This window comes from Cotesia glomerata, linkage group LG5 (assembly GCF_020080835.1).
Source record: "Cotesia glomerata isolate CgM1 linkage group LG5, MPM_Cglom_v2.3, whole genome shotgun sequence".
In the NCBI taxonomy this organism is placed as follows: Eukaryota; Metazoa; Arthropoda; class Insecta; order Hymenoptera; family Braconidae; genus Cotesia; species Cotesia glomerata.
The window spans coordinates 15287082-15304057 of NC_058162.1; the positions used below are offsets into that span (position 1 = coordinate 15287082).

The window sequence follows — 16976 nt, forward strand, 5'->3', positions numbered from 1 at the left end:
GAAGTGAATCGAGTGATAACGTATTGCGGATATTGGTATCACACTTTCGCGGTAACGAACGGAAGACAAGAGTACATTTATGAGCTTGATTATAGACAATGTAAAAAATTACAAGAAGATGGAAGCTTAAGGATGGGTGATTCAGGATTTATAGAAGGAGTAAAAAGGAATAGTACTGATTTTCGGACTATAATGCTAGCAGGAAAAACAACAGTGGATGGAAAATGCACGGGAGTTTCATACAGCGATCCATTTGGCACATGGGACGGAGTTATCGTGGAGGCGACCGTAAAAATTACAATCAAGAACTATTATGCGACTATTGAACGAGCCAGTAATAAAATAATTTTAGGAAGCGGATCAAGATGCGACTGGGCAGAAGGAGAGTGTATCGACCAATCAGGGAATTATGTGTTTTTGGAAGTCATCAGGGATGATTCTTGTACAGCCAACCATCTCACACTATATGAGGGTCCGGGATTGATTCTATCGGGTGAACCAGGAGAACCAGAAATTTATACTCTAAACACAGAGGAGACGACCTTCGCCCTGTCAAAGAAAATGGAAAAAGAAGTTTGTGGTTACAAATTAATTCAAACAGATCACCCGAAATTGTTAATCAGGATATTAAAACCAGGAGAACACGGAGCGAGAACGCGACCAATCGCAACGCACGATTTAGATATCTTCACATACATAAATTCAAAATTTATATACGTAGAAAAACATATCAAACGTCATCAAATGAAAGCTCTATACAGAGACATATTGCTACACAAATGTGAAGTAGAGAGGTAAGTAAGTTCCAATGCACTCATGTTTTCGGGACTTAAACCAGAAGAGTTTGCCTACGCTATAATGAAGGGCCCAGGATATTACGCTAGTCTCGCCGGAGAAATAATATATTTAATAAAATGCGTAGCTGTGGAAGTGACATTAAGGAAGACACAGGACTGTTACCAAGAACTACCGGTAAAATATAGAAATGAGAGTTGGTTTCTAACTCCAAAGTCTAGGATGCTGATCAAAGAGGGAACGATGGTGGATTGTAATCAGCTGTTAACAGTAGGATATGAAATAGACGGAGCATGGATTACAATGAAACCCGACTTCGAAGATACTGTCAGACCACAAACCATGAGCCCATTAACGACACCAACTTGGAGTTATGAAGATCTGAAACATCTGGCAACGAGTGGAATATACACGGAAAAAGATCTTGAAAAATTAAGAAACAGAATAATGCTACCAGTAGAAACACCGGTAACAATAAACACCATAGTAAGAGGAGCCACCGGAAGGACAATTTCAGGAAATTCGGGAATATCCATGGCAAAGTTCATTGACGAGGCAGACATCGAAAATTTCAAGTGAAAAACAGTGGGAGAAATTTTGGGAGGATTCTTGGTATTTGGCACAGCTAGTGCTGGAGTAATCGGAGTAATCATGGTATTAAAATTCTTAAAGATAATAATCGATACGGCAGTTCATGGATATACGCTACACAGAGCCTACGGTTGGAGTCTATATCTGCTAGGAGCAATATTATCTTCCATAACTCACTTATTGTTGCATCTAGCAAAGGAGCCTCTGAGAAACAACGAGGAAGAAAAAACGAGGCGACAAAAAGGAAATCTGGAGGAAACCAGGGAAGAAGAGTCGCGATTCTAAAAGAAAGATATTTACTTTAGCATTAAGCCACAATACATACACATATACACACAAATATGCATAATCGTAACACACAAAAAAAAAAAAAAAAAAAAAAAAACGGGGAAAGGGTGTGAGTTGTTTATGTTTATTATTATTCCAGTGCCTTGATGGAGCCAACTCGGGGATCCTTGTCTAGGGTCATCGCTTTGGACAACAGGAGGGGATTGTACTCAGAGGATATAGGAGAATATCGGCCATTCGCCCGCAACAAAACAATTATAACCTTTATGAACATCGAGGACGAGGAAAGGAAAATCGGAATTTTGGAAGAGAAGATAAACGAGGTAGCGAAAGAAGAATCGAGCAGCCAATACAGGGAATGGAGAGAACAGATCAGACGAATGAAGACCCGAATGCGCGATAGCATCCACCGCTGCAGTATACGGGAAGCATTTACCACTGCTGAAACCCTACAATACCATCAAGAAATCTTTAAAATCAAGGAAAATGGAGAAAAGATAAGAAGAACAGAAAAGGGCGAATGGATTATCAACCCCAATCAAGGAAGTCTAAAAATAGGAAACGGAACCACCTGGGAGGAAATAGATGCTGAAATTATACTAATGGACAAAATCACCGCTACAGCATTTTTTGTCGCTCTAGCGGCATACGAAGGTCAAGCAATTCGTGACGTATATTCGCCAACTGTTATAAAACAAGGATTAGAAGAGATTTTAGAAGAAAATAGTAACTCAGATCTACTGACGGGAACAAGCAACGACGGCATAAGGTTATTGCTGGGAATCATAGACATCGAAGTGATAATTTTTCATCAGCAAATAATTTACAAATACGTAATTCCATTAATACAGAGAACAAGTTACAGACTAATTAGGCATTATCCTTTCCCGACACAGATCATCTCAGCACCAGGATTTGGCTCGATTGTCAAGCCTACTACCCCCTTTACGGCGATCAACGATCAGGGATATATTCCGCTGACACAGGAAGAAATAAGATCATGCCAGGTGATAAAAGGACGATTTTTGGCTATGCAGACGGCAACCGCAAAGACAACCGATGGGACGGAAGAATGTGAAGTGGCACTGTGGAAGAAGTCACGAGATATTGATCTCCGAAGTTGTGATTTAAGAGTCGTGAAGATGAAGGAAACAATTTGGACAAAATTAATGGGAATAAATGCATGGTTGTTTACAACCCAGGAAGCTGACATAGTAAAGGGCAAGTGTCAAGCGAATAAATCATTAGAATTGGAAGTGCGCGGAACGGGAGTAGTTTGGATGGCTCCTGGTTGCGAAGGAATGGCAGGAAAAAGGATATTCACAACCACACAGGAAATAACGATCGCTACGAAAATATCCGAGGAAGTTTTAACCTGGCCAAGGATAGATGAGGAATTAGAAAAATTTTCCAAAGAAATGCAAGTGGATCTAACCCACGTTCTAAAAGAAATCAGCGAAGAAAATGAAGTACAACTTCCGGAAGGTATAAAATTTCATCGAATCTGGAGAGCTATCAAGCAAAAAGGGTTGAATCAGACTGTGCATTTGGCGTCCTATGGAACAAGATCTCCATTAGTATACATCTGCGCTGCTATAGCACTTTTAAGTGCGACTGTACTTTGTGACCTAGTATGGCGTGTAATGAAGAGACGTAATCTAACGAAAAACGACACCAGTGAGGATGTTGGAAGAGATAACCCATATTGTGAGGTGGAAGATGCTATCCCGGAATCCAGTCAACCGATGGAAGTCATCATGGAAATCAGCGACAAAGCCTCCCGATCAGGAACCAGGATCAGCAACCCGGAGGTCATTGAGATGACCGATCGACCCAAGAGGATCAACTCGAGGAGTAAGCAGACAACAACGGTCGTCGACAGCTGGGACTACAGGGCAATGCGCTTTTAATTGAAGATCTGGAATCCTATTAATCCTTTCAACACACTCCCGAAATCCCACCTACCTTTTTTTTGTTACAGGGACCATCTAGGACCACCCTAAGAGGATCATATTAACACTATCCAAGGACACAAGAACCAATCAGGAAGGAGACATTACCAGAGATCTTCGCAAAACCGTTATATTGTCGGGACATAAGTATTGTAATCAACATGCATGTTAGCATATATTCATTATTGCCTATATATTCACTATTATATATATATATTCATTATTATTCTAGAATGTAGAGAAGTCTCTTAGGGTTCCAATTATTTAGTCTGAGCAAGAGGGTGGTACAGCAATTTAGATGAGGAAAAAAAAACGCGTTATATAAATCGGGACTTCAAGGTAATAGATTCCGAATACCATTCAGGAGAATGGCTTTCTTTTTTAGCCGGGGGAGCATGTGACAGGTGGGCCTACCCTCCCGTCAATATTATGATATTCTATATATATTTTCTATAAATCGATGGGCCAACTTGCCCACCTGAATTAGACACCGAATTTCCGTTGTATTTCTAGCCTGACTCTGGTTACCGAGAATCGCTGCTTGCACGTGTTGCTGAGGAGACGCTTTCTCATGGGAACCGAGCGAACAGGTACTCTAGCACAGGGAACCGCTTTCGGCGCCTTGATACCATTTTCTGCTGACTAGGGAACTTGACAATAACCACCTAGTTCCTCAGGGCGGAATAATCTGAGTTCAACCGCGGAATAATACAAGTTCCGCGCAGTGATACAGGTGTTTGGCGGCATCCGCGACCGAGGTTACATAAACCTGGGACCTTCAGGAGGAGCGGCCTCTTGTAATCAGTCAGTCGTTTAGTCTGTCCGAATCTATGTCGAGTCCGAGTTGTCTTGCATCGTGATTAATTGTCTCCTAAGACTCTCATTCTCGTTGCTGTCCCATCTCTCTCTCTCAGTTATAGAATCAAAAGTATTGCATCAAATGGATTATTGTACTGGATTAGATTTGCTTTCATAAATAGAATTAGTTTGTAAAAGAGACTCTCAGGGCCATTTCGGGCAACTCCCATGCTTTTGGGACGGCCAATAAACAATTAGTACCGTAATTCATGAGTATTCTTCATTCACTGCGCGACCCACCCTTTTATCAACATCTAAATATTTTTCAGTGAGACGCTGAGCTAGTCCGGAGGTCTGTTTACGTGACAGGTAAATAACCAGGTGTAGGCTCACACGTAACAAATTAAAATAATTTCAGCAACGGAAAATTAAATCTACACTCAAAGAAAAAATTTTTTTTGAAAAAAATAGACAATGTTGTTAGAAAAAAATAATTTGTTACATATTTATAACAATATTATTTCTTAACTGAAAAAATCAAAATTTTTCTCACAGTAACTTACTAGTTGAAAAAAGTTTTTGTTGATTCAGAAATAAATTTTTATAAAAAAGTTACTGTGAGGTAAATTTTGATTTTTTCAGCTAAGAAATACAATTGTTCAAAAATTTTAATTTCTTATTATAATATTGCCAATCTTTCTTAACATAGATTTTTTTTTCACAATGTATAGCTTTAAAAACGATAAAATTTTTAAATAATCAAGATTCTCTTTCCTGTTTTGTATTATTTTTTATTTGAATTAATAGTATGATAAAGGATACTTTTTAAGTCATTAGATATAATTTTTTTTTTTCGACTATTAATACCTAAGATTTTTTTTTCTCTACTCGTAATGAAAGTGACATAAATTTTAGAATGGAAATTGAATATTCTTGCTGGCATTAAACTTATATTGAAATGTTAATATTGATGTTATACTGTTTTTAAAAAATTATAATCGTTTTGACTCCTTTTTATAAAGAAAAAATCTCAATGTATTGATGCAACAAATTGAAAATGGTTTGCATACATAATTGTATATAATAATTGTATACAAGATTTTGATTTTTAATATTTGCTATATTATAATGCTATCTATCAAATTCGTCATTGTATATATATTATATATAATCATTAATACATAAAACTATGGAACTCTATGGTTATTAAGCGTTTTTTCATTTGCAGGTTATAAAAAAATTCTTAATTACGATTTTGCAAAAAAAATGAATATTGAGTTACTAATTTATAAGTGCCAGGGTCCTGCGAAAAAATGCCCCTAACTAAATTTTATCAAAAGTCTCTATTCTAATTACTGTGATCGTTCTAGCATGGCATAGCTCAAATATTAATTTCGACTGATTAAATTTCGTTTTTATCTTATGTCAACAATTTTTCGATACAGCTTTTATGCTTTAACAAGTAATCTACTATTTATTTCAGAAGCAAGTACTGTATGCTTTTGAAATAAAATATTCCTTACTGCAATTAAAAATAAAAATAAAAAATAAAGAAATACGAAAAAAAATTCTTTAAAAACTCTAGTCTTTCAAATAATTGTTTTTCTAGAGTTAAGTAAAAACAATTCAACTTCTGTTACTTTTCAAAAATGTTAAGTGGTTAATGTACTAGAGTTTATCAATAAATTCGACTCATCTTTAAACTTAACTATGGATATATTCAAAATATAATTGTTTTGGTTCTTTCTTGACAAACTGAGACAGAAAATATTGATAATTGTTTTGAATCATTATTTCTAACCTAATGAATTCGTCCATACTGTAAAAAATTTTAGTGTAACAATTTACTCTGAGAACTTTACACAACTGCGTTAGTATGAAACTATGATAAATAATTTTTATGTTGTACAATTTTAAATTTAAAATGTACACCTAAATTCAATACTTTTTTTGGTGTAACTTTTTTACCACACTAAATTCACAAATGTTTTTGCAGTGCAAAAATATAAATATCAATCGAGAGTGAGGTGCGACTATCAGGTTTTCGTGATTACATGGGGAGTAATTTAATAACTCAACTACCGTGCGAGCTACTGGATAAGTACTAAGCCAAAATTTTTTACACATAAGGTTAAATTGAAAATATTTCATACCATAAACAAAACAGTTTTAACTAAAACTAATAAAAAACTATTACATTGTAAAATATACCTGATTATGTTCATTATTGTAATCCACATAGAAATCATCTGTCAACGATAAATCTTCAGCCTAAAGAAATAAAAAAAAAAAAAAAAATTAATATCTAAAAATTTTCACTCTTTAAATAAATACCATTAACTCACATCAAACCAAATTTCTTCAAGTAATGATTCATCATCATAGTCTTCATAAAGCCATGAATTTGATGAAGAACGTTCGAAGTTTAGATCGTGAATGTAAGAAACTTCAGTTCTATCCACAGTTTCTGATGATAAGTTTCCATGCTCGGGAACTGCGTCCAAATTCAATGGATTATTTGCTTTTGTTTCTTGATCGCAAATATTTTGACTGCCAACGTGACTATTGTCGAGTGTAACCTACAGTACATATAAGTAAAAAAATGTAGTATTTAATAAAAATATATACAAGTCAATAAATTAAAAAAGAGCGAAAATTTTGCAAACAGTGCCCACCAATGTCTCATAATTGATATTGTATGATTTTTTTAATATTTTCCTTAACATTGCTTTCATAATATTTTAAACCAATACGTTCATCATGATTTTTACGATTTTTAAAATTTTTTAATTAAAAAAGCAACTTAATTTTAATATTAATAGCTATGCAGTCATGACAATAAATACTCTTGTAAATAGAAATTTAACAGTGAATAAAAATTACAAATATATCTTATATAAAAATAAAAAAATATTGGTAGAGTTTAAATTCTAAAAATTATTACATTAGTCCGAATGTTGGTAAATATCAAGTTAAAAAATATTATCATTAATTAAAAAAAAATTTATGAAAATTTAGAATTTATTTGATAATTTTAAGAATTTTTGTAATACTTCAATTATAACAAAAAAAAATTGACACGTAGAAATTTAAAAAAATTAAAAATGTTATTTTTCAAAAATAATTTTTTGGTTAAATAATGTTAATAAATAATAGTTTAAAAAAACTAAAAACACGCTTTTTATAGAAAACCAAACTAAAAAATAGAAAATAAATTTTAATAAATTTAAATTAAGAATAGTGTTAAAAATTTCAATAAATATAAATTAATAATAGTGTAAATAAAAAAATGTATTTTATTTTAAAAAAAGCGTGGGGTGCTTTTTAAGATATCAAAATGATAATCACTCTACTCATATCTGTCAATAAAATATTTATAACTATTGACACCATGCACCCCACGCTTTTTTTAAAATAAAATCCCTTTTTTTATTTACCCTATTATCAATTTATATTTATTGAAATTTTTAACACTATTCTTAATTTAAATTTATTAAAATTTATTTTCTATTTTTTAGTTTGGTTTTCTATAAAAAGCGTGTTTTTAGTTTTTTTAAACTATTATTTATTTTACTTTTTAGTTTGGTTTATTTATAAAAGCGTGATTTTTAGTTTTTTAAACTATTATTTGTTGATTATCAAAAATATTCAGGCGCGCAAATTACCCACGGAGAGTTACATACTGACAAACTGACATACAAGTGAAGCTAATATAAAGCGTGTAAAACCTACGGAGGAAAACACCTGGTTTCGAAATATAACTTCGGGATGGTCATCAGAGGATTCCGGGTTGATGTACGGGTTTATCTGTGCCATTCCCGATGAAAACCTACGGAGGAAAACACCTGGTTTCGAAATATAACTTCGGGATGGTCATCAGAGGATTCCGGGTTGATGTACGGGTTTATCTGTGCCATTCCCGATGAAAACCTACGGAGGAAAACACCTGGTTTCGAGATATAACTTCGGGATGGTCATCAGAGGATTCCGGGTTGATGTACGGGTTTATCTGTGCCATTCCCGATGAAAACCTACGGAGGAAAACACCTGGTTTCGAGATATAACTTCGGGATGGTCATCAGAGGATTCCGGGTTGATGTACGGGTTTATCTGTGCCATTCCCGATGAAAACCTACGGAGGAAAACACCTGGTTTCGAGATATAACTTCGGGATGGTCATCAGAGGATTCCGGGTTGATGTACGGGTTTATCTGTGCCATTCCCGATGAAAACCTACGGAGGAAAACACCTGGTTTCGAAATATAACTTCGGGATGGTCATCAGAGGATTCCGGGTTGATGTACGGGTTTATCTGTGCCATTCCCGATGAAAACCTACGGAGGAAAACACCTGGTTTCGAGATATAACTTCGGGATGGTCATCAGAGGATGACTAGGAAGGTCATCACCTGGGTTCTAGGTTGATAATAATCAAAATTTAAATAATATCATTATGGTAGTCTCTTTATGCGAAGGAGAGTTACATACTGACAAACTGACAAACTGACAAACTGACAAACTGACAAACTGACATACAAGTGAAGCTAATAAAAAGCGTGTAAAAAATTGTGAAGTGACAGCTAAATTAAATGTCATATAAATTTTAACTTACAGCAGAGCGAAATTTCTTCAAATGTCTATAAAAAGTTGATCGAGGTAAAATGCCGTCACCCTCCGGGGTTAAATATAATTTATATGGACCTCGCTTCATACTTAAATTTCACTTTTGTTATCACTTAGGTTATTTAAGGGCATTCTCCCTAAATTGCCATTTGAAAATTTTTCTACCGAAGCGCCGTCTGGTGTCAGAATGTAGCACTAAAATTCTTAAAATTGAATTAAATTAATAATTAATTTTATAATTAAGAAAAAAATAGGGGAATGAATTTGGTCGTTAGAAAAATTAAAATGCTACAATTTGATAATAATTGAAGATAGTAAAATTTAAAATATACTTACATAAAATGAAAAAAAGTAAATTGTAGGTTAAACATGGGAAAAAAATGTCATGTGTAAAATAATTATTTAAAAAAAAACTATTACCATTCACTAAAAAAGAAATGATCAGCTCCGTGTAGAATTTTTAGGAGATTTTAATCACATTTTAGTTAAATTTTAAACAATAATATTAATTAAATAGTTTTATGAAAACCATTTCCAAGTTTCAACATAAACAACAGTATCGTACATATTATGAGGTCCCAAAGGGATCCCAGTGTAAAAAGCGGGAAGTTAAAAATTTTCAAAATTTGTGGATAATGCAGTTCGCAAGTTACACTCCAAATGTAGTTACCATGGGATAGAGAGAAGCAATGTTACCAATAAGCCCTGGAACGGAAGTCATTCATGTAATCCACAGATTCGGTAGAATCTGGCGCCAAGTTCCGTTCAAATCCGTTGTAAACGGAGCGCCAGACTACCGACTGTGTTTACTGTAAGCAGAACGGTTTTCTGAGGCTGCGAAATTTTATTTAATTCTACGGTACTTTTTTTATCCAATTTGTTTATCATAACAGTAATTCATAATTTACTTCACCGTATTAATTAATTATATTCACTTATAACAATTTATTTACTTGAAATTATTAAATTTTATCAGCACATACTATAGCTCGCTCACAAATTTCGATCCTGACTTTTTTTTTATGGAGAAAGGTCAGCGCCACAGACTAGATAAAATAAAAATGTGTAGTAATCCTCCTATAGATAAGCAACTACAGTTAAAAAAAGTAATTCACAGCTTACATTTACGGCCGCCAGAGTGCACTGGAATTACATCTACATAAACTGTAGCTTCAAGGGGATAGTTTGCAGTAAAAAATGCAGTCAACACGAGATTTAAGTTGGTACCGATTGTAAATTTTCATTATAATTACAAAAAATACTAAAATCCGAACAAAAACAGTTTCACTGTAAAAAAGTCGCGCCAAGTCCACGTTCATAAGACTATTAGGAAAAAAAAATTTTTTTTTTTCTTTAAAAAAAGATACAAAATAAAAAAATTAAAAAATCCAAGTAACCGATATGATTGCTCATGAATTTCGGAAATTAAAAAAAATTTTATTGTAAATTTAAAATTTAAAAAAAAAATTTTATAACGTACGTGGTGTGCGTCATTGTCTATTTCAATTTTTTTAAAGTCCTAGTAAATAGATTTTACGAATTTCATTAAAAGTAAAATATTTTGCAACCACGCACACTAAATACGTTCTAAAATTTTTTTTTTAATTTTTAAATTTACAATAAAATTTTTTTTAATTTCCGAAAATCAAAAACAATCATATCGGTTACTTGGGTTTTTTAATTTTTTTATTTTGTATCTTTTTTTAAAGAAAAAAAAAAATTTTTTTTTCCTAATAGTCTTATGAACGTGGACTTGGCGCGACTTTTTTACAGTGAAACTGTTTTTGTTCGGATTTGAATTTATCACCAAATATGGTGAGTTATACATACTTTATTTATTCATATTTTCTAGATAATGTTTATTTTATAAGGCATGCATATAATGCTATATTCTAGACTAAACAAACGATCGTTTTAAATAAATTTTCACTTCGATTAAAGAAATTTTTTCTTTGAGCATAGTTTTAAAATATCGCATCAGCATAAGTTCCCAAATTGTTTAAATAATATTTTCGAGATTGGCGAAGAAAATTTGAAACTTCACTGGCAGATTTTTATTGAGCTAAGAAAATATTATTATCCAAAAAAAAACTTTTTCTTGCTCAAAACAACGGCCTTTTCAAAATTTTTTTTGGTTTTAATAAATTCATTTTTACTGAGTCGAGTTATGATCAATAAAATTCATTTTTTTGTAGATATTTTTTCCACTTTTTAGCTGGAAGTCATTTTTCTAGTTTATTCTTATTACTTACAACCAAGCTTTCCTTAATAGTGATATCAAATTGTAAGTCGGTAGTCATAACTTTATAATTTAAAGTTATCTAAAGTATGAATATTCTTTACCAGAAAATATGTAGTACAACGAATTTAAGAGAGTAAATGTTATAATAATATTTTTTCACTCAAAAAAATGATGGAAGGTCAAATACTATATATATATATATATATATATATATATATATATATATATATATATATACGTGTAATGTCCATTTTGCATTTTTCGTAGGGCGTGGCTTTGAAAAGTACAATCCCTGAAATGATAGACTATTACAAAATAGGACTTGTTTTAAAAATATAAATGGTTTCGAACGTAAATATGTAGCATGAAATGCGCACAAGAAAATAAAAAAAGATATTTATACAAATACTTCTGCACTGATAAAAAAAATAATTTGGTTTAAGAGAAAAACTTCATAACCAAAAAAATCATTTTGATGAGTTACTTCATTATTTCGAAGAGTTTCACTGAAGAAAAGAAATTCTTGAATTAAGTAAAATTTATTTACACCAAAAGTTTTTTTTTGGTTCAAAAATTATTCTGCTTAATTCAGATCGACCGAACTCCTTAAAACAATTTTTTCCATTCCACATTTCTGATGAATAAAAGTTTTTTTTTTTAAGTTATTGTTTTTTAAAATTAAATATGCATGTTAGTATATAATAAAACCGCAAGTATACAATATATCTCACTACATAATGTAGATTTATTTATTTATAGACATCAAATAATAAATCTAGAATATAGCATTATATGCATGCCTTATAAAATAAACATTATCTAGAAAATATGAATAAATAAAGTATGTATAACTCACCATATTTGGTGATAAATTCAAATTACATGAATGACTTCCGTTCCAGGGCTTATTGGTAACATTGCTTCTCTCTATCCCATTGTAACTACATTTGAGTGTAACTTGCGAACTGCATTATCCACAAATTTTGAAAATTTTTAACTTCCCGCTTTTTACACTGGGATCCCTTTGGGACCTGATAATATGTACGATACTGTTGTTTATGTTGAAACTTGGAAATGGTTTTCATAAAACTATTTAATTAATATTATTGTTTAAAATTTAACTAAAATGTGATTAAAATCTCCTAAAAATTCTACACGGAGCTGATCATTTCTTTTTTAGTGAATAGTAATAGTTTTTTTTTAAATAATTATTTTACACATGACATTTTTTTCCCATGTTTAACCTACAATTTACTTTTTTTCATTTTATGTAAGTATATTTTAAATTTTACTATCTTCAATTATTATCAAATTGTAGCATTTTAATTTTTCTAACGACCAAATTCATTCCCCTATTTTTTTCTTAATTATAAAATTAATTATTAATTTAATTCAATTTTAAGAATTTTAGTGCTACATTCTGACACCAGACGGCGCTTCAGTAGAAAAATTTTCAAATGGCAATTTAGGGAGAATGCCCTTAACGAATAATAATAGTATAAGCACTGCAGCTTTGATTAACACTGTAAATTATACTAAAACTAATGTCAAGTTGTTTTAATTTACACGTTTATATACACATCACAAATTTTAGTCTTTTTTTTATTGTTTGTCAATATTTACAATTTACAAATAAAATGCTGGAATATCTTCAAAATAAATGAAAATTTCAGTAATGCAGTTTAACGAATATTAATAAATAATAGTCGAAAAATTTATTTTACTTTAACAGAAACAGAAATCCTTTTACCTTTTTATTATTACGCTGAGAAAACGCGTGCTTATAAAACAGTATAGCCGGCTGGTGTTTCTCGAGTCACACAACGTTAAAAGTGAATGTTGGTATCTCGGAAAGCCGAAAAGTGCCGAGAGAAACCGAAATTCAGCCGCCAAATCGAGAGTAATAAAGACTACAAACACATTGGCTATACTATACGGGACATTCAAAGGTCAGCTAGGCGAACACCCAGTAAGAGGAAAAAAGACAAAAACTTTGACAATTTTTAATATTTTTCATCAATTAAATTAAAATAAAACAAATGTTTTAAAATCTTGCACGTATAATTTTTCAAACGTTTGGCATGTTTAATTTTTTTTTTATTTTTTTACAATTTCTTTAACAAAAAAAAAATATCAAAAATTGTCTGATGTTTGTCAACTATAGTGTCATCAGTAATGTCCCTACTACTCGACACAAAGAGATAACTCACAGAGTAGAGAACCCTGTGTATGTGCAAAATTTAAAGAGTTGGATCGTAGCTAAAATATACACGATGTATAGGAATAATTATGTCACGAATTTTATTTTTATAAACAAAATGGTGATTTTGTTGAAAAAAAAAAAGAGATTACTGTTATTGTTAGAAAATTTTTATAATTAATAATTATTTTGATTTTTAATTTCTCTCTATTAGCAGAAAATATTTCTTTTCTTTTATAAAGTATCGCCAATAATATTTTTACGCAGCTACTATTAGTAGTTATTATTATTAACGGGATGAGCGGGATATTTTTTTACTCGATGTACCTAAAAGCCACGTGTCGAAACTAATTATAGTAATCATTGTTAATAATGGTTAATAATAAAAAATCTTATAAAAAAAATTAGTTATCGATAATAATAATTCCGATCCTGTTAAAACGTTAGGCTCGCGTCCGGAGGAACAATATACTATTTACTTGGAAGCGAATGGATATTTTAAACTTTTTAATTGATTTTTTCAATGATTCGTAAAAATTTCTAAGAAAAAAATAACAACTTAGACAAAAATTTTTTATAATTATAAATTTTAAACAGTGAAAATCATTTTGTATTTTTATAAAAATAAAAAAAAAAAATTATTCCGTAAAATAGATGTTTCAATTAATTTTACTAATTATAGCATCCATTAATAGCGAAAAGAACTTTTTTCTATAAAAAAGGACTTTTTTCAAACAAGTAACATAATAAAAAAACAATGTCAATTAAAATTTTTGTTATCACAAAAATTCAATTCGTAAGATTTTAAAGTAATTAATTTATAAGATATATTTGGTCGGTTTTTTTTATCTTTATACATTTTAGACGATGGGACATTAAAAAAATTTTCAATGCTGAGATTTACTAAAATTCTTACTTCGGCAAACTTCGGCAGAGGCTAGAAAACGAAAATAAAAGAGAATATGCACCAAGTAGTCATCAACCACCAAGTAGTTTCATCCCAGTGCATGCATTTTTACTCTATTTAAAAAAAAAATGAATTTAAAAAGTTGTAGGTGACTATGCCTACTCAAATGATTTTTTCAATTATATTAATTTTTATTCTTATAAATAATTTTATATATTTAGATATCATCTTTTTGGTGTTTTTTATGTAATTATGTACAGTTATATAAGATTCATATATAATTGTGTATAATTAATAAGATAATTCGTTTTGAACAAATGTTTTTTCGCCCCTATATTAAAATATAGTTTCATATACTGAATTAAAAAATTCTCTAAAACTTTAAGCCTTTAATTCTGATTCTATCTTATTTTATTTGGTTTTTTTCTTTTAATTTTTAAGTTAAATTAACAGCCGAGACCAGTGATTGCAGTTTCAATCGGCTTAGCGAAACGAATGGAAATTTTGAAAAAACGTTTTTAGAGATAATAGATAATTTAATAAACTATTTCACCACAAAGCTGTTTTTTCAAAAATTTCATTCGCTTCGTCAAACCAATCGAAACTGCAATTGCTCTGCTGTTAGGAGTGCGACAGAGATAGTTCCGTTGAACTCCGTAAGAGCAAAGCGAGAAAAAGATGGTTTCGCCTGTTAAATGTTATAGATAAACGACAAAAAATAGTCGTTTTAGCCGAATGTCCATAATAATTTTATATAGTCTTTTTTGCGATTTTATATATTTTTATATTATTCTATTAAAATAAATATGGTTACATATTTAAAACATATATAATTATATTTATATAAATGATGATTAATAGTCGTTGTTGGTGATGTGGTTGATATTGTTGATGTTGTTGTTGTTGCTGTTGGTGTTGTTGCTGCTGCAGCTGCTGTTGATATGAGGCAATTTGTAATCTGAATTGTTGATTTTGACGCTTTAATTTTTTTATTTCTTCATCCTTTATTCGATGGTCGCTTATCAGTCATGGCACCAACGGATTTGAGTCTAAATTCTGAAAATAAAAAATATTAATTGAGTGATGTTACGAAAATTATCACTAAATTATCGAAGTAATAAGTATAAGTAAAACAATATATGAGAATCGATAATATTAAGCTTACCGAAATATCTCTTAAAATGGGTCGGTTGCCATTTTGATCTTTTTTTGCTGATAATGTTGGTGGGTCCTGTAATGTAGGTGGGTCCTGTTATATAGGTGGGTCCTGAAAAAACATGATTATGTTATTCTGTATCGTTATTACTTTCAAGTGAGACTCAATGCATTTTTATTATTTAGAAAAACCAAATCCAATGTTAACATTTTTTCTCACTCAGTAAAATTTTTTATCACATGAATAAGAGTTTTGTGTTTATTTATTTATTTTTTTTTTCTCAAGAATCTACATTTTAAAGAATGATTGTTAATTATTTTTGTTTGTTTTAAAATCAAAGTTTACAATTGAACAAATTTACTGAATATGTGTACTATTAATACTGTCATTTTTCAAAAACTTCTAACGTAAGAAGTTGAATGATCTTAAACATCTCCAATGAAAGATATAAATTCGTGTAAATTTAAAATAATATTTTAAGTTGGTACTTTAATAATTCTCCTTAGGTTTAAGCGCAATTCAAGAAAAGACGATTCAATTGATATTCGAATTTGCATGTGTTATTTATTCAATATATTCTTTTGTCTGCAAACTTTGGTCTTTATTTATTTTCTTATAAAAATAACCCAACAGCCCATAGGCCAATAACAGGGTCTCTACAATATTTTTAACATAGATTAATTTACTTAGTCTTTATACAATTAAAATTCATAAAAATTATTCATTCTACAAAAAAATAAATTTTTTGAAATTATAATTAAAATATAATTTTTTTTTTTTAATTTATTTAATGAGATGATATTGAGAAATTTATCACCTTTCGGTTATAGTATTGAAATGTATTTCTCGATATTTGTTATATTCTATAAATAATCATCCATACGTTCGCTATCCAAGACAAATCGTTTACATATAAACTGATAAAAAATATTAACGACTAAAGAGAAAAATTATTGAACCAAGAATATCACTTTGGATAGTTTGATCAACTTAAAGTAAGTAAAATTTTATGAACCAACAAAAATTTGTTTGGTCAAGAATTTTTTAACTTGACTCAAGATGATTGAACTTTTCAAAATGATAGTTTTGTTTCAATAAGTTTTTTTTTTAATCAAGTTATTTTTTTTTTATCAGTACATACTTTTAAAAAAAATTGCGATTTAGATTTGCGGAGACAGAGGATCATTAGAATATTGATGCTGATTTACATTTACTTTAATATACATTGCTTTCTGGTCGCCTTATAATCAAGGAAAATTTTGAATTTTTTCGTAGACCTTAATATATCTTTTCAAGGTTGTAAAAATTGCAGATCAATCTAATGAGCAATTAGATATTTTATATTTAAATAAAATATAAAATATGTGAAAATAAGAGTTTTTTTTTTCTATTGATACATTTTATATATAATGGTATTATATGGTA

At 30.5% G+C, this 16976-nt stretch overlaps 2 protein-coding genes and 1 long non-coding RNA gene across 3 annotated transcripts; 1 reads left to right on the forward strand and 2 right to left on the reverse strand.

Moving 5' to 3' along the window:
• Positions 1-1834: 1834 nt before the first annotated feature.
• On the forward strand, positions 1835-4826 carry LOC123265042 (the record flags this gene model as incomplete). The annotated part of the gene is given in 1 exon segment (XM_044728623.1): positions 1835-4826. A coding segment is annotated over 1 exon segment (1750 nt), but the record flags the coding sequence as incomplete, so codon positions are not given.
• Positions 4827-6498: 1672 nt separating this feature from the next.
• On the reverse strand, positions 6499-9315 carry LOC123266052. Its single transcript, XM_044730083.1, has 4 exons — positions 9036-9315; positions 6770-7003; positions 6636-6695; positions 6499-6528 (listed from the first exon to the last, which is right to left on the reverse strand). The coding sequence occupies exons 1-4, from the start codon at positions 9132-9134 to the stop codon at positions 6499-6501; spliced, it is 423 nt and encodes a 140-aa protein (XP_044586018.1). The 5' UTR covers positions 9135-9315.
• A 6072-nt stretch (positions 9316-15387) lies between these two features.
• Positions 15388-15793, reverse strand: LOC123265053. Its single transcript, XR_006509489.1, has 2 exons — positions 15561-15793; positions 15388-15451 (listed from the first exon to the last, which is right to left on the reverse strand). It is a non-coding gene; the product is annotated as an uncharacterized LOC123265053 (long non-coding RNA).
• Between the last annotated feature and the right edge of the window lie 1183 nt (positions 15794-16976).